The 19,083-nt window shown below is 40.1% G+C and overlaps 3 protein-coding genes across 3 annotated transcripts; 2 read left to right on the top strand and 1 right to left on the bottom strand.

The window, feature by feature from the left end:
* Positions 1-3,702: 3,702 nt before the first annotated feature.
* On the bottom strand, positions 3,703-4,698 carry LOC122042779 (protein MIZU-KUSSEI 1-like). The gene has a single exon (XM_042603083.1). The coding sequence runs from the start codon at positions 4,653-4,655 to the stop codon at positions 3,942-3,944; it is 714 nt and encodes a 237-aa protein (XP_042459017.1). The 5' UTR covers positions 4,656-4,698; the 3' UTR covers positions 3,703-3,941.
* Positions 4,699-12,670: 7,972 nt separating this feature from the next.
* LOC122044140 (BRI1 kinase inhibitor 1-like) lies at positions 12,671-13,567 on the top strand. The gene has a single exon (XM_042604676.1). It carries the CDS (start codon positions 12,671-12,673, stop codon positions 13,565-13,567), a length of 897 nt encoding a protein of 298 aa, XP_042460610.1.
* Positions 13,568-15,709: 2,142 nt separating this feature from the next.
* Positions 15,710-18,964, top strand: LOC122042778 (galactoside 2-alpha-L-fucosyltransferase-like). The gene is made up of 2 exons (XM_042603082.1): positions 15,710-15,927; positions 17,406-18,964. Exons 1-2 carry the CDS (start codon positions 15,759-15,761, stop codon positions 18,818-18,820), a joined length of 1,584 nt encoding a protein of 527 aa, XP_042459016.1. The 5' UTR covers positions 15,710-15,758; the 3' UTR covers positions 18,821-18,964.
* The last annotated feature ends 119 nt before the right edge of the window (positions 18,965-19,083 follow it).

Here is a 19,083-nt window from a genome sequence, read left to right as displayed (position 1 = left end):
GGAAAAAATGGAAAGAAAAAAATAAAGAAATTAAGTTGGCCAAGTTTGTCATAAATGGGCTATCAGCCTTTCATATTGTGTTAATTGGACCGGTGGTCCAGCCCAATAACGATCCAGTTAAGACTTACGTCGGAGCAAGAAGTTTGAACCGCTTCAACTAATTTTCGAATCGTTCGAAGTTTCTCTTCGTGGGCATGGAGAATCTGGTTAGGGTTCGGGGGAAACTTTGGGAAACTCCCCGGCAGCAGCGGCGACGGTGGATGTGGAGGGAAGATCGTGGCGGAGTTCTTTTCTATGCAGTGGCGGGAAAAGCGGAGAATGTTAGGCGCTTAGCATCGGGGAGAAGGATATCAGATCCGGCACTGGTAACCCACCTCGCTTCAAGTTGTTCCCTTCTTCTCTGTCACTTCTGTATGACGTCGCTCTCATTTGTTCCCATATCCCTATTTCTTTGTTATTGTTTTCCTCTAGAGATGTCGACAAGTACTGGAGCGGATTCAGGTGTATTGCTGTCTTCTCCAATTAATTAAATGGAGTTTCTTGATGTCGCGTGTATGTCCCCATGTAAAGCTCGAGAATGTCCCTCTATATCTTTCAAGAGGGTATGAGGAAGCTTGGAAGCTTGCATTTAGTAGGTAGGTATGGCATTCGAGCCTGTTTACGTGAGGGTGATGCAGCCGGTCAATGATGGATCTTTTTCTAGCCAACCCACCAATTTGCATTTTGTTTTCTCAAGGATATTTTTGTGCACTTCTTTAGAAGCTCTGCTTGTGCTGAAGTTGAAACCCAAGTAGGAGATGTTACCTTTTTATTCTTTCTTCTTTTTTATTTCTTTTACTTCCATTTGCCACTGAGTTATTGATGATTTCAGTAAAAATATTCTGAATTCCTAAATAAAGAAAATTTCTTCGAGAGTACACTGTTAATGATAGGTGATCAACAACAAAATATAGGAAATAGTATTAATTAATAAGGTAGAAAACTAGGACAAGTCAGACTAATCCCCCAAATACCACTTATTATCTAACACTGCCCACAATTTGAAGATTCAATGATAGATTAAATTGGACTGCTGGTTGATGTTACACTGTCAAACTTTCTTAGTTCTCAGAGGAAGGTGTATGGAATCCTTTTCCTTTCCTAGTTGGTTTAGAATCTCTATTTTCCACAACGAATGAATTAGAGAAACTACAAAAATGAAATTTTCAATTAAAATATAGACCCACATTATGCAAGAGGAATAAATAGATATGATTATCGTAAGCAATCAACAGTAAAAAGGTAGCAAATAATCTTGAGGAAATATAGTAGAATGTTAGGTTGAACTGGGCTACTTGGGAAATCACATTAAGATAGATTCATTTCCTAAGGTAGCATAAGTTCACCTATTTGATCAGATAGAAAAGAATCTGTAACTCTATTCTAATTTCTATGGTGCTTTCAGTTCCAACAATTACTATTATACTCTTCCAAGGTCATGCTCGTGATCTTGTTTCTTGTTCCTGAAAGTTGAAGCATAGAGATGTGAGAGGTGTTTTACTAGATGATGATTATGTAATATGGTAGAGATGGTAATGGTAAAGCTTAGTTTCAGCATCAGGTTAGTTTTGTTATGTTAAGTCTAAAGTTCTCCTATTCTTAGAATTCCCTATTCTTTATGTTTAGGGCTTGTCGGATTTCTGGACGGGTAAAGGGTGTTTTATTTATTTATTTTATTTTTGTAACAATACTGGGAAGATATGTGCTCTCACGAATGAGTTGGTATTTCACTGATTTTGTAGTAACGCTGCAACAAGGCTTACTGCAAATTGTAGCAACACTTAATGTAACGTATAGCTCCTAAATATTATGCTTGCCGTAGCATTTCGTCACAATTTGGGTATCGTTAAGAGTAGCAGCAATTTATATTCATATAGAATTACTTTAGCTGACCTTGTGCGGTGTGCCCATATCCGCAATTATCTGTTTTTGTGATTTTTTTTTTTGGCATTATGTTACGCTTTATGTTGTCTGAATATCATCTTAAGTAGTTCATGGAATACTTATATGTATATTTTGTAATGCGCTGAGTTGTATAGCTCCTAGCTAAATTATCATTTTCGTTGTTAATTTATCATTATGTTTGTGTTTCCTCATTGCTGCCAGTTCCCATAGACACATTAATTGTCGAAAGCTCAAGGCATCTGTCGGTCTTTTTCGATCTTGTTCATAGTGTTGATGACATTAAATGTTTACCTTTTAATGATTTTATTGATTGGAATATAGCTAAAATAATTTCTAGGCGAAATAGATGCTGCATTCTGTTTGTATCTGTTTGTCATGAATTAGTTGATTATTTCATGTATTCATCTATTTGTTTGACATTATTATATTTTATCGGCTATAAGCTATACTTTGAAACTCCATTAGCTGAGCACTCAAAGATAGCGATGCTGTAGTAGAGGGATTCGATAAATCACTAGGTTTTAGAAGATTTTAATTCATGTTTGTGTTGTTTGAAGCACAAAGAAAAAGCTAGCTGCTGCAAATTTAGTTTTAGGACCTTAAAGTCATAAATTCAAAATACTATCTTCATCTCGGTTGCCAAGATCAGGATTCTGGGATTAACTGAGAATGATTCAAGCCTCAGTCAAAGCACATGGTGAAACTAGGTTTAATGTTGTCTGTTTCTTGAAATATGTAGCAAAGCATTCTAGTTTAAAATGATTGAGAGCTTGAGGAAAAATCATCCACAAATCTAGATTTTTCATCAGCTGTCAGGTCGCAACCGAAGATATTGTTGCAGGATATGGAATTCCTTAACAAATTTGAGTTCTGAAATAGCTCTCACACATAAATTTGTGATAGCTTAAAAAAACAGCTATTGAAATTGGTCCATCGTTGAATTGTTAAAGCCATTTTGTTTATTTGACTATGAAACGAGGAGAATAGTTTGCTTTCCTGATACATCTCATCAGCCACACTGGTGCAAGCTAACTGTGTTTATCCTTTTACAGTGCATTGATCTTGAAAGAATGAGCTGGATTAAAGCAAACCTTGAGGGTGACCGATCCATAATCAATGGTCTCTTTTCTTTTTAACACGAAGGAGAAACAACAGCGTGGTGGCAAATCAAGGGCCATGTCTTTGCCCTTTAGAGGTTGTCAAGTCTTATCCCAGTGCCTGGTGAGCACTGTGGAGCAGCCTCCACATGAGCATCATCCATAAAGGCAGTACCTTTAGGTGCATGGAAGAAACATCAATTGGGCGAAATATATAAAATGAAAGCAACAACGACGTTTAAGCATAGTGAGCTTGTGAGTGCTTCATCCAACAATACAGGTACGTCGATGTACCCAATGCATTACAATTGTTTTGGGTACGAAGGTTGACCATTGATCACTAGCAAAGCTTTTCTCCATATCGGAAAAGGCCGTACCTTTTCCAATATCTCACTTTTTGACTTTATCACTTTTTGTTCTTTGAATCTTTGCCCATTCATTGATCTCTCATTGCTTAATTATAGAGCCATTTTCATATGCAATTTGAAAATCAATGAATACTATCTCCGATAATTAGCAACTCTAGCTTCGTCTACGTTTGTGCATCAAGTTTATTATTATTTTGCTCACTACATATATAATTAAGTTAATTATAATTAATATGAAATAATTCATTTAATTATGGAGCAACTAGTACAGGCGCATCATATGCATTAGATACAAAGCATGACTAGATGTAAATGCTGAAAAATCCTCTCATGAGAAATAATGTACGTAGTAATTACATTACCACATGTATTTTATCATGTATATTTGTAAAATAAGGTAGATTAAGAAGTATTATTGATTATTTACAATCGTACCGACAGTAATATCATTACTTCATATGTGGAGCTCAAAAATTAAGAAGGTTTAATTGTTTATTAATTCGTGTTTAATAGGGTTGGTATTACAGGACTATTACTTCAACCTGACGAGGAAGATGCTGAGCTCGCCGCCGGCGCCGGTGCTGTCGTCGGGGTTGATCATGTAGAAGGACTCGGAGTCCTTGGACCCCACGACCCGCTCGAACCTTGCTCTCATGTACGTCAGCTCGCCGTCCGCCGCCGCGTCCTTCTCGGTGAAGAATCCCGGCAGGACGCCGGCGCCCATGGACACCCCCCGCAGCAGCCCCATCACGCGGCGGTCTTCATCGGAGGCCTCTTTTCGGCGGATGGCGTAGCCGGCCTTGCGGCCGTTGCAGTAGACAGCCCAGACGTACTCCTCGGCCACCTTCCGCCGCGGCGTCCGCGTCTCGCTCTCCAGCGCCAGCTTCACCAGCCCGGACTCCATCTCCCGCTGGAGCACCCACGTGGACACCGGCAGCTCGATGAGAAAGAAGGGCGGCGACCGGGGGTCCTCCTGAATGGCCAAGCTGATGCGGCCACGTCGGGGGCCAAACAGGGTCACGGCGATGGCTTTGTCGGCCAGCATCGCCTGCTTGCTCGGCCGCGCCGCCAGCAGCTTCACCATCTTGCAACCGGAACCCAGCATCGGTATCAGCTTGAACATCTTGAACACTCCCCCGCTGCCCCCGCCCCTTCCGGCCGCGGACGCCTTGCTGGACTGACGGTCTTCGAAAGCTCGCCGGAGCAAAGACACCATTCCGGCCGGGGACTCCACCATCGACGGCATTTGTTCCGCTGTAAGTTGAGATCACTAATTGATTAATTTAATTTCTCCACGGGAATCAAACTCACTGGGTTATATAGAGAAAAACTAGCTAGGCTAGGGTGGGACACCGTATATCTAGATAAATTTTCAAATCCAATAGAAAGCGACAAACTTTCAAATCAAACGAACATAATTCTACTGACCCTCTATGGAAGAACATTAGGCTGAAAGTGTGAAACATTTTCCCTTTACTCACACTTTTTCCTTTTCATTTGAATTAATCTTCAATTCTTTTCTCCTTTTGTTTATGATTCAATTCTCTACTGAATGAATTCAATTTAATAAACTTGTTATCATTTTTTTTTCCCTTTGTAATCCAGGCGGAGATTCCAATTCTAGAGAGTCTGTCTCATCGCACTATAGTCCGGGGCTATCTCGTTACCATTTAGCCCATTGAACTAGTCAATTTGATAAAGTCTTGTCAATGGAATTCTTTTTTAGCTTTCTATCAAAGTGGAAAAGGAGGGCCAGCTCTAGTTGATGTGAGTGTGACCATGGGAAGATTAGGGTAGAAGATAAGGGTAGAGAGGCTGGACCACAAGCTAGGGCTTAATAAAAAGCGAATTAGAAAGGGGAATAAAACAATATTTTACCATTGATAATTAAATATTAATATTGATGGGATACATTGACATTGGCATGTGGTTGTTGGATGATTATATGAGGACAAATTGTGCAGGCTAGCTTAATATATTTGCCTCAGTGTCCTATCATCTTTCTGCCAATTTATCTTGTGAGATAGAATTAATAATGGGGGATGCATAGCTTTTTTTCTCAAGATATCTTTGATGTTTTATTGTGATAACTTTTTCTTGGTTGTATGATATAATTTCCTATTGATCATAGCGCTTTGAGATGGTTTATAGTTTGGAATGAGAAATAATATCGGCAATTCTTCAATTTCAACGCCATTTGGAGAGTGGATGCACTTTTGAGGGAGCCTATGAAAATTGAATCCACAAGTATATTATTGAATTGCTCTCGTTCGATCACCCTTTAGCTGAGTTCGAGCTAATTTGAATGACTAACAAACTTCAACATCTATCATAGTTTAGACTATGACAACAAAACAAAAAAGTACATTAAGTTGGATGGCATGTCTTGTTGGTTTTGGAGCACATAGGGCCTAACTAAAGTTATTAATTAATTGGACGACAAGTTTATTAAATGCCAAGAAGTGATCTCGTACTTATAGCTTGCTCAAACGTAAAACACATACAAAAATATATATACTATTACAACAAAATTAGCAATATCAAAGCTAGCTCACTCAAGATGCATATTAAAGAGTGATTAGGAATGAGCATCTAGATATCACTAGATCAATCTATTGACACAATGCTTTACTTTAGATTTGCAAAATAGTTAAAGTTGACCATTCCGAGTGGCGCGGGGATGGAAGGAAGTCTATCTAGTACAAAGTTAACGGTCAGGGTGGAGGTCAAAGTCAAAAAGTGGTCAACGCCCGGATGTCAAAGGTCTGAACGGAAGACAATTGCAATGGTCGATCGGGCGGCCAGGCCTCGACCGACAAAAGATGGGTCTGAGTTGACCCCTCACTCAGGCTCGAAATGATACGTAAGACAGCCGACGCTTGATACGGAGTGACAGAACGTCGTATGGGACCTAGCCAGGGGCGCAGCGGAATCTCGACCGAGCGACTTCCCCGCTCGGCCAAGCAACGGGACCTGGCCATGGACGGAGCGAAGTCCGGCCGAGTAACTACCTCGCTCGGCCAAACAACGGGACCAATGTAGTATCTCTCGATATCTTTTTAGGAGATAGTGTCGCTGACACGAGGTATGGTCGACAGCCCGATCGTATGACCGAAGTTTCTACTATCGCGTAAGGGATATGCATATCATGTTAAGGTATAGTGTCAGAGGTACTTTCTTGACAAGACCCTTTCATGGGGCATATGAGAGAACGTGATCATGTCTCGAGAAGCATGCACGCTGCTCACCAGGACTCTATATAAAAAGGGGATTCCTTCACCGGTGGAGATACGCGCGTTATTATTGAATTCCATGCAACTGTTGCTCTACTTCTTCACATTTTTCGGTGACTGACTTGAGCGTCGGAGGGCCAACGCTGAGAACCACTTCCTTAGTCCAGCACTGACACCGTTGGTTTTGTAGAGCAGAGCGAAATCCACATTCGATCAGTGAAATTGTCACCTCTCAATTTTTCAACTTCATAGTTTCAGACAGAATCACCTAGTAATTTAAAGTGGGTAGAAGCTGCTTAAATATTGCTTATAGAACTTCACCTTTTAATTTTGTCTTGTAATTCCCTTTTGTTTTTCGTAATCGTTGATATCAATTGTAAAAGATTGCCAATATAAATCTATCTATAATCCAAAATTAATAATTTTGCCTCTAACATTATTTTCTTTGAAAAAAAAAAATAGTTCGGTGGAAAGTAGAACACAATGAACTTGCTAACATGGTTCTTGTAAAGGGAGGACATAGCACATGTCCAAGAACCCTTAGTTGATTAAATGAAGCTTCCAAGTAAGCTTTTTTTTTTTAAAAAAAAAAAAAGTAATAATAATTCATTTGATCATCACCATGAAAAAGGACTTTAAAATCAAAGGGTTTCATTTCATTTGATATTTGATCATCAAATGAAAAGGACCCTTAAAAATGTTGTGGCCCAAAAGCCATGTGAATGTATGTGCCTTTTCCTTCCTTCCATATCTAATGTTTTCTTGCTTTTCAAGGCTTTGCAATTCATGCATCTATGAGTTTTGTTTGATTGGTTAACCAATGATTTGCTTCTCTTTATCTGAAGCAAATATTGTTTTATTTCAAATATGGATTTCTTTCATAAAATATCGAATTAAACTCCATTTTTAGTTTGAAATTGACAATATTAGACATAATGTGATCTAACTACACAATATATATTAAATTATTTATAAAGTATATTATTTTTATCGATATATATTTTTTAAAAAAATAATAATAATTTTATGTCATCAAATGATCTAACAGTTTATGAAAAAATAAAAGATGAAAATGTAAATAAAAAATAATATCATGTATATTTTTCTATCTTTTGTATCTGCAAGAGAATAGACAATAACTCAGAATTAGTTCATTATTGTCCTTTTTAAACATTTATCATAATATTTCTTTAAAAAAAAAAAGAAAATCAAGTGTCTTCTATTTAATAATAATGATATATAATGTGTCATTGACAGGCATGTTTTATATTCTAAATTTAAATACTTTTTTGTTTGGTTTTCTTCTATTTATTAGAAGAGAGAGGCCTCAAAAACCCCAAATGTAGTCGGACGCCAAATCTATCCTTAATTGGGCCATACACCACCCAATTTGGCCCATGAGAGAACTGCGCGCCTCCATTTCGGCCCAGGAGTTGTCATCAAACTTGTTCATTTATTTTTTAAAAACAAACAGATAATTGGAGATAGTATCCTTTTATTTTATTTGAAACCATCCTACTATCCTTTCTTCTCATTATTCTAGAAAATTTCTTCACAAAATTCCAATCAAATTTTGAGTTGTTGAAATTCTATTCTATTTTTTCTAAAAATTTAAAAAATTTGGTTTTTGTAAAGAACTTCAATTTCCCTTGCCATGTAGATTGTAGGCATATTCATTCACAAGGCATCCTTTTGCCATCCCTTTCAGTCCAATTCACACTAAAAAGAGGTCCACTACAAATTCCATAATTATAATGCCAATTGGAGTTAATGATGACATCTACTCAATTATGTCATGCATTATGACAATGGCATGTGATTAGCTTTACACTAATGCCATGTTAACTATATGCCAATGGTTTACACTGATCATTCATCTGAACAGAGATGTTATTGAACAAGCACTTATCATCGATCGACTAGGTAGGCTTAAGTTATCGGACAAGCGCTTTGTATCGCATATTGAATCAACCTACAAAGACAAGATTTGAGAGGAAGCACTTGAAATTGGTCTTCATAGATACAGATACCATATACAGAATGAAATTTGTTTTTCTACTTGTTTCGATCAGTGCTGATTGAGCTCCTAGTGACAAGGTTTTTCTTATGCCACAACCAAGAATCTGCAGGGGAGGTTAGCAGTGGTGGAACATTCACTGCACTGCGGTGCAAACCGAAAGGCCACCCTTGGCCTTGGCACCTTCCAAATTGCTTCAGTACCGACTCTTCGCCGCTCTCATGGTATTCCTCTGAAAAGACTACTGAGTGCTCTTTAGGTTCAGACTCCCCCTGATCCGTCGCTCGGTTTCGAGCATTTTCGCGGTCTAGTTCGCGGTAAACACTCTCGTCACCGGAGCCAAAAGGAGAGAGCGTCCGGAGGCAGCAGCCGCGGCACTTGGCACAAGCAAACAGAGGAAAGAGTGGCATTCTTGCAGATGAGTAGGGGCAACAAGTGAAGGCTTGTGCTGTGTGCCTCTTTATAATAGATAAAAGGCAATTTGACAGTGGAATCAATCATTTAGGATGAAGATTAAGTAAGTTTTGACTGTGCGGTTCTTTGTTCTTCACCAAGATTAGACATCATGATTACAGATTTGATCATGAAGGAAGTCGAAGGGACCAGTGACACACAACAGAACAGCTCATCCATCACTTCACTGGATGTGCATGTTCCACCAGAGTTTCCTTGTCTATCTCCTTTCAATTCCAAGCCCCTCTGAGAATCGAAAGAGAAGGAAGAAGAAAGCTAAAGGCTTTTCTCCTCTTCCATCTGATTGATGTTGAACTCGCATTGAGCATTCAACTGTCCAAGGGACCACGCGTCCGTGCCCACCATTAAAGCTTTAGGGAGATCACTGCTACAGCTGTTGTAGAATTTAATTGGGTGTTACAGCTCAGTGTGTTCGTTGCTCGTGGAGCATGACTGATTCCGAAACACGTTGTCATTCTCAAACCTCCTAACGAACTGTTTGCAGAATAATATTTCTTCATTGTGTTCGTCAAGCTCTCACATATAAATAAACCTCCTAGCTATAACTCATGTACGTACGTAGTGGGTTTATGCTCGATCGATAATTGGCAGTCATTTTCGGTTCTTTCCCTGCCAAGACAAATGGTGGCGCCATGCCTCTGCTCGCCTAAAGGTATGTGGGTGATAGATGCACCCCAACTCTATTTGGCCGGGCAGCTTGTTTCCATGTGAGAATGGGGTGTCTTCTTCCTCGCAGGACCACCTCCCTCTGCTCCTATCATTGCACTCATCGCGCCCCTGTGGAGCAAAACAAAAGTAGGTTGGCACGTCTCCATGCTGCAGGGGCCCCCTTCTCTGTATCTGACTGCCATGGATTCTCCTCTGTTTTTCTTTTGTTCTTTTTTTCTTCACATTCGGTTGCACAAGCGTGTTCAAGGGCAGAAGAAAGGTTCGTGCATGGAGGTGTCGTCACAGATCTGTGAGTCAAATCATGAGGAAGACTGTGGGGAGGGTCACTGCATCGCCTCTATTTGTAGGACTTGTGATCGACTTAACTTTTAGATTTTTCTTTTTTTTTTAAAGAGCTTATTTGTTTTTCATTTTGTCCCTATGGTCAAGCAGTATAGTGTTGCATTTTAAAGAAGATCACAACTATGGTATTACATTTTTAAAATCAATACCACTTTAATATTGTATAAATCCTAAAATAAGTATCACTTTAGCGTTTTTTTTTAAAAAATGAGTACCACAATATCTTGATTTTAAAATACAATAGAGGGGTAAATAGAAAATAAATGCATATAAAAGTTAAGTCCATCTTTTAAAAAATATTTATAATTTTAAATGTGTGTGATCAATTGCTGATGGAAATCAAAAGGATACCCTAAACTAAGAGAAACATGGTATTAATATCTTTTTTTTCAAAAAAATAAAAAGTAAATGAGCATCTCTGCTATTATTTTATCCCAAAATAGTCGAGATTTAACATTATTGAAGAAGTTACTGATTAGTTTCTACGACGTGTATAAGCTAGAAGCTAACAACTAGTTGACATGTTATAGATGCAACATGTTAGCTTCAACACGGTTGATCGTGATGAATCCTGTATGAAAATTATAGAGATAACACGTTGGACACAATGGACTAATGGTTGATTGGTAGAAGATCTTTTACTCCACGGAAAAACCTCCTTATGCTCTTGCGCACACAGAGATGAGCCAACAAAATGTCAACGTCCAGAAACCAAGGGAGGTCCCTGGCGAAAGTCCTCCGACGCTCAAGTCAATGCAAATCCAGGGGGGTGGATGAAAAACAGTAAGAACGTGCACGTGAGAGTAAAGTTACAGATGTTTAGAGAATGTGCATTCGCCATGGAGAGAATTTCCTCTTTATATATCATCTCACATAACCTCCGCAATCATGAGATGACAAAGTGTGTCAGAGTTTGTTAGGTAAAAGAAAGTGTATAACCTAGGTGATGTGCAATAATCTTCCGAGAAATCTTCCTCTTACTCACATATATACCTCTTTTGTCGTTTATAGCTTCTATTATTACTAAGATTGATGAATGAATATGCTGTTATAAATGGTCTGCTGATAGGAGATGTGATGGTCTCCACATAAGTTTTCAGAAGAATATTCTCTGATACATATTTGTTATTCTGACAAGTTATCAGGATGTTATCTGCTGAGTATATCTCAGCAGGTCCCTAAGGTCGGTCGATCCCTAAGGTCGGTCGTCTCTATTGAGCTGCTCGGTTATATTTTGTATAATTTACTCTGTCGTGTACTATATTGTCTATATCTTGGCCGACCAATAATGTCGATTGCCTTTATATTTGTCTTGGTATTAAGCCGCTCGGTTATATTTTGTACAATTTTGAAACATTCGTTCAAAGAATAATATAATACCCTGGTTATGTTAGAAATCCGCTTGAGAAATAATATGATGCCCTAGACACGTTGAGAGTTTCTTTAAACCCCAATATAATAACTTATGTGTATTAGAAATCCGTTTGATCCGCAATATGAAGCTACGCACCTTAGGCCTAGTTGGTATTTTGTCCGGCTAGACATACATCGAGCCGTTGGAGAAATACTATGTTTTGAGAGATCCAGTCAATATCCTGAGTCAAAGTGTCTTAGGTCCGAACGACCTTTTGTTCGGCCGGTAATATAATAACTTGTAGATAAAATGCACCTGGCCATCCGTCTAGATTTATAAAGCTATCCTATTTATACATAGAAAAGATGAGTATGGAGTTATATAAACCCGGTCAGTTCCACTATTGAACAGATACTCATAGAGCTAGCCGATGATCAGATCGACCAAACATTTGTAGAGAGATTTCTACATAGTAATGAGTTCAACCCTCCCTTTTGACGGTAGATCAATTATTCCGATCGGCATGTAAAAGCGACCATCCTTAAATTTGATCAGCAATTGAGTGGCCAAGCACGCTGTTTCTTTAGTTCAAAGGTGAAACACTGAAACTCTTATATTCGACCGGCTTAAGGGACAATCAGTCTTTTTTTCGCACAGCTCGGAATCCGACCAGACCTATCCAATGAGCCCTAGCACCGGGCGTCAATCAAAGCCAAATAGGAAGATGCTCTCTTTCGTTAACTTTGACTGTCATATTATGTTGACGTTAATCGTCATACCATCTCCTGAGTCTGTTCATAATAATCTGTATCAATGATTAAATAATGTTCATTTGAATATAGTGATTGTCATAGAATTTATATTATTTATTTTGCTTGTTTAAATATTATTTGAATAAGATTATTACACAACGAGTAAAATCAAAATATATAAAGTCATTAGAATAAATGAAAATGTGTTACTTGCTAATTTATACACTGTCAAATGATAGGATAATATAATTATATAAGGATATTTTGAGCCATTTTTGTCGAGTTTCATTACAGCTTCTGGAAGTTATCCTTGAAATATTTGGCCTAACTGACTAATCATTTAATGTTTATAATGAAATTAAATGTGTATGTATATATCTGCTCCGAACCTGAATGCTTTAACACGCATCATTCTGATCCATGGAAATAGAAGATAAGGCCACGCCACCGCCACCGCCACCGCCACCGCCACCGCCATCCTCGGCGACCGCCTCCCCCTCTCACGACTTCTCCTTCACCATCTCCTTCCAAACTCTCAGCTCGCCGGCCACCCTCACGGGCACTGCCTCCAAGCCGCCCTCTGCCTCCTCTGCCGCTTTCGACTTAGCCCCCGCCGATGATATCTTCCTCCATGGCCAGCTCCTCCCTCTCCACCTCCTCTCCCACCCCGGTAGTCCCCCGCGCGCCTCCGACATCTCGTTGGATAACTTCACCTATCCCCTCGGGCACACCGACAGCGACCGCGTCCTCAACTACTTCGACCCCAGCAAGCCCGCCAAGGAGGAGAGCAGAGCCACGAAGCCGACGTCGGTGTTCGCGTCCTTCTTCGGCCTCGCGAGGCTGAGGAAGCGGAACGAGAAAGAGGCGGCGGAGGAAGTGCCGACTGCGAGAACGAAGAGGAAAAGGAAGGGGCTCGACGTGAGCAGGTTGCTTCGGAAGTACGCGAGCCTGGTGGAGCTCCTGTTCTTCTTCAGGACAGGGGAGAGAGAGCGGCGACGCCGCGACGACGACCTGCGACGGCGTCCGTGCTCCTTTTCGGGGCACTCGAATCTGAACCATAAGGCGGCTGCGGCGGCGGCGGCGGCGGCGCAGGGAGAGTGGTGGCGGCGGAGGAAGGGACAGATGTCGGCGCCGGCATCGATGAGGACGTCGCCGACCAACAGCGGCCTCCTCTCGGCCTCTTCGATGACCATCTCCTCGGCCTCCACGTCGGACAGCAGCACGATGGAGGAGCTGCAGAGCGCGATCCAGGCGGCGATCGCGCACTGCAAGAATTCCATCGCCGTCGCCGCGAAGCAGAAAACCGGCGAGACGTGACGTGGAGGCGGAGGAGGACGCTGCGTTGGCCGGAAGTCAACGTACAATCTGTAGAAATTCAAGAGCAGAACAAAAAAAATAGAAAAATAAATTAAGTATAATTATTTTTTTATCCTAAATCCTAATTATATATTCCACCAATTGTGCGTTGCTTTTCAATCTTCGCTTCCTAATTTCCACTTTTCTTGATTGAAATTTGCATAAAAAAATATAAAACAATAGTCTTCGTTAGACTTTTTTAAAAGGAAATTTCAACAATGACTAAGAAAATTTAGGTACGAAAAAGAGTGCGAGGCAGTTTTTTCTTCTTTCTTTCAAAAAAAAAAAAAAAAAAAAATATATATATATATATATATATATATATATATATATATATATATATATATATATATTCTTTGTTGAAAAATAAGTACATATAATAAGGGGATGTTTGGTTGATGGGTTTAAAAATGAGTGAATGAAATGATAGTAAAAAATAGTATTTGGATTGTGAATTTGAGAATGATATTTTGGTAATGATTACTAGATTTGTGAAAATCAACTAAACTCATATAACTTGATGGGTTTTATTTTTATTCTTATTCTTATTTCATTCTACTATCAAACTCATACCCATAGTGAACCAAACGCCCTCTAATAATTCTCTAATTAAACTTATTCGACATTTCTTGCACTGCACTTAATGCACTTGCCGTGTTTCCTTGGAATTACGAGAGAATTAATTGCTTACGTGCTTGTTTAGACTATTTAATAGTTACTATATTTTCTTTTTCTTCCTTTATATATCAGTTTATGCTGATTAATGGGTGACCGATTTGGTCTCATGATTTTACATAATTATAGTTTAGGCTTGGTCTGGTTTGGTTTAATTTGATGAGACCGAATGCTTAAATCTAGGTTTGCTTTGTAATCAATATTCTTAAGAACTAAATATATATGTTTAATTTTTTTTATTTAAATGGTCCCTCTTTAGTAGTTCAGCTACTATTACTTAATTAATTCAATATTACAGAGGCCATTCCAATAATTAGAGGTTGGTGATTACCTTAAATCACTTATTCTAATCAGAGTTCATTGAGAATTTTTTTAGTGTCAAATGGGTCGGATCATGCTTTACGGCATTTCACATGTGGAGCACGACTTACGTGGTTCGTGGATTAAACAAATAAGATTAATAAGGATAAATTAATTACGTGGTAGTGCTAAACATGATCCACTAAAGGTTAGGTCAACTTAAGCCAAGTACAATCGTCTATAGCTTGGTTTATTTCTAACATTTTGACTACTAAAGGTCAAAGGTGTGATGGGTCATGATACGGTAGAGCACGTCAACATGTTCGGCCCAGATGATCAAACTGAGTTCGGGTTAAGTTGGCCTTCTTACATTCGAGTTAGATCAACCCCAATTTAAAACTCGAATTTGACATGGCGATTATTAAAATGAAGATCAGTAAAAGGTGTGTCCTCTCCATTAAGAGGAAAGAAGTGTATCATTTGAGAGCCTTAACTCGGTCGACCCCTAACATCTCCCTTGAATCTTTGTCAGACCTTTGTTTAGAGATTCTTGTGGTACTTGTAGTTGGAAGTCTACCTTCCGAGAAGACTCACCTGAGAAATATTCTCAATAAAGATCGATCTTGAGAAGCCGTGCTTATAAAAGTAAGTAGGTTCAGGTCTGACTTATATCCAATCGATCGAAATTAATAGGTTGTGATTACTTTGACCGAGTCATCACATCCCTCGATGATGTCGAATCGGATCATATCATAAAGCAAGACGATCAATCTCGACGTGCCTCCATCGCCGCCTGCAGCACCATCATCCACCGGCTCAATTATATTTCTTTTTAATTTTAGTATCTAGAAGTAAAATAAATTGGGTTTGAATTTTCAAAATGAAATATTTCAATTTAATTCAAATTTTTCTACTATTTACACACCTGGTCGCGATCCGTTTGGAGCGGATCCTGTGAATATACGTGTGCGCGCGTTGGAAGTAAAAAAAATAATAATAAAAATTCTCCCCGCCGCAATATTTAATAGATTTATTCGTGCACAAAACCCCCTCAAATTAAAATATTAGCAGCGAGGACCTCCGCGGTAGCTTAATTAAATTGGATGCCCAAGTGGGCAAGTTGAATAAGAGAAGCTCGCGAGCAGGTAGACGGCGACGATTACCAAACGAGGGAGAGATGGAGAGGGAGAGCATCGCCAGAAGGTTGACGAGGCCGTGCGCCGGAGGCGGCGAGGTCGCCCGTTTGCTGCTTCCGGCGGCGGTGCTTGTCCTGATATGGGTCGGGACGTACCTGCGGCTGGCTTCGCCGGAGACGCGTAGCGGAGGTGCAGCGTTCGGATCATCAGGTTTTAATAAGTTTTACTTTTTTTTTTAATTCTTTTTTTCTTCTTCCATGTGTTTTGTGCTTCGCCGTCTTCGTAATAGTTTCTGCATGAATTCTATATCGGTGCATTTCTTCATACAATCGGTAATGAAAACAAATATAGCAATTCAAGATGATATAAATTGATTTCAATACTTGCCATATTCAACATGTGTAATTATTATTATTTCCATAATTATTATTACTATATTCGTCATATTATTTTTCATATATCCTTTAGTTAATTAAGTTTTATAAATATAAGACTATAATAAATCTATGAACAATTATGTTGTTTTTAGTATGTCAAATTGATTTATTTGTGTGTTCACAATAAAAGCCTAGCCTCTTATTGTTCTATCTTTTACAAAATAATAATTAGGATAATTTAAAAAAGATATTATTATCAAGACAACATTGACTTACAGAAAATATTTTTTTTGTAATAGAAATATCCTGTGCAGGTGAAAGATTCCATTAGATGATGTGAACTGTTCTGGTCTAGTGTTTTCTAATAAAATTTGAATTAAAATTTTTGTATTTGGTTTGTAAAGAGAAATTTAGAATGTGATTTTTTCTTAAAATTATAATTCTCTAATTTTTTGTGAATTCCATGGATGGGGAGTATAGGAAAAAGCAAATTAGTTGGGCGACCTATCTGATTTAGCCACTTAGTTAGGTATATATGTCGAGTGATCTAAGTTGTCTAAAATAATTTGATAAGTTGATTGAGCCAAATACCGCGTCGGGTTAATAAGCTCGATGATCCTCGACTTCAAGCAACATTGAAGTTGAGTTGCATTGGGTAGATTAGAAAGGTCGAATGGGATATATAGACACAATGAGATATATAATTAAATTGGAGGGTAGATAAATCAAATGGATTAGTTGATTTGCCAATTGAATGTGAACTAGATGAATGATCAAATGGTTAACGAGGCTAAAGCGATCAAATCGAATTAGTATATCGACTTGACATAGGAAAAAAAATATATACTTAATTGGATAATGACTAATCAACTAAAATAATAAATATTTAAAGATAATTGGATGACTATTCTTGTCGAATTAAACGGGTCAAGGAAGGCAACTTAGATGAGCCATCCGGTAATAAATAAGGGCAACTTGTAGCAATTGAATTAATGACTAATTACCCTGAATAATAAATCCCTAAAGATAATTGGATGAACTATTCAAAAAATAATAATTTAATAAGTCACACGAACAATTGGCAATTTGTTAGATGTGATAGGAAGGCTAATGTAAGCCAAATCTTAGTTTTTGTCATAGATAAATTAAATATAATATTTTAGACATAAATATGTTATATATATTATAAAAATTTCTAGTAATTATATATTAATATGAAAAATACTTATTACATGCCACTCCAAGAATTTTGAAGGTCTAATTTCTACCTTTATTCAATTAGATCTTTAAATTTATAATATTTTTGTTAAGGTCCAAAAAATTATACGTCGTCTTCCTCCGCCGACCGGCTTCTCGGTGGCCTCCTCTCCCCCGACTTCGAAGCAAGCACCTGCCTCAGTCGATACCAGGCGGCAATCTACAGGAATCGGTCACCGTACTCTCCTTCCTCTTACCTCCTCCACCGCTTGCGCGAGTACGAGGCCCTCCACCGCAAGTGCGCCCCCCACACCGCGCTCTACGACCGCTCCGCCGCCGTGCTCCGCTCAGCCGGCGGCAATGCCTCCGCCGCCTCCGAATGCCAGTACGTCGTCTGGATCCCCCACAACGGCATCGGGAACAGAGTGCTCACCATCGTCTCCGCCTTCCTCTACGCCCTGCTCAACAATAAGGTGCTCCTCCTCCACATCCCAGACGACTTCACTGGCCTCCTCTGCGAGCCCTTCCCCGGCGCAACGTGGGCCCTCCCGGCCGACTTCCCCATCAGAGACCTCTTCAGATTTGACACCAAAGCGCCGGAAAGCTTCGGAAACCTGCTAGAGTCGAAGGACGCCTCGATTGATTCTCGATCTTACGTCTACCTCCATCTTCCGTGGTACTACGGCGACTGGGACAAGCGGTTCTTCTGCGAGGACTCGCAGCGAACGCTGCGGAAGGTGCCGTGGTTGCTGCTGAAGTCGGACCACTACTTCGTGCCGTCTCTGTTTCTCGTCCCTGAGTACGCCGACGAGCTCCGCGAGCTGTTCCCGGAGCGGTCCGCAGTATTCCACCACCTCGTCCGGTACCTTATCCACCCGAGCAACGAGGTATGGGGCCGCGTCACCAGGTACTACAGAGCTTATTTGGAAAAAGCCGACGAGAGAGTCGGCGTCCAAATCAGGGTCTTCGACAACTTCTGGGTCCCTTTCGAGAAGATGCTGGAGCAGATCATGAGCTGTTTGCTGGGCGAGAGACTGCTGCCGAAGGTCTCTGAGAATGCCGTTGCTGCGACATCCATCGACACGAAAGTGAAGGCGGTGCTGGTGACGTACTTGAAACCGGACTACTCGGAGAAGATCAGGGATGCGTACTACCGGCGGGCGACGACGACGGGGGAGGTCGTCGGGGTATTCCAGCCGAGCCACGAGGGGTCGCAGCAGACGGATCATCGGGACCACAACGTGAAGGCGCTGGCGGAGATCGAGCTGCTCAGCCTCAGCGACGCGCTGGTGACGACGGCGTGGTCGACCTTCGGGTACGTGGCGCAGGGGCTCGGGGGACTGAGGCCGTGGATCCTGCTTCGGCACACGCAGTCGCCTGACGCTTGTCGGCAGGCGGCGTCGCCTGAGCCATGCTACCTCATGCCTCCGCGGCCGGAGCAGTGCTTCGGAGACGGCGGCGGGCATGCCATTTTGAGGAATGTGAGGCAATGCGAAGACGAAGGCGGCGGCATCAAGCTATTCGATTAGTTAGTTATTTTCAGTTGAAGGAAAACTGTGTGCATTCCAATTTGATAAATTTTGGTCATGGTAATTTGGATGAACTCTCCTCAAATTTGTTGGTAACACAACCGAATTGAATTAATTATTTAGTGTAACCATGCACACTAATTACAATATCTTTCCATAAAACAATTTCATAAGTATAGCATTGTGTGTGATAGTTGTTTGTAGGCGGAAATGATTAATTAAAATTGAATATATTATAAGGAAAAAAAAAAGAGAGAAAAAAG

This window comes from Zingiber officinale, chromosome 2A (assembly GCF_018446385.1).
Source record: "Zingiber officinale cultivar Zhangliang chromosome 2A, Zo_v1.1, whole genome shotgun sequence".
Classification (NCBI taxonomy): Eukaryota; Viridiplantae; Streptophyta; class Magnoliopsida; order Zingiberales; family Zingiberaceae; genus Zingiber; species Zingiber officinale.
This window is presented reverse-complemented; position numbering and strand designations above follow the sequence as displayed.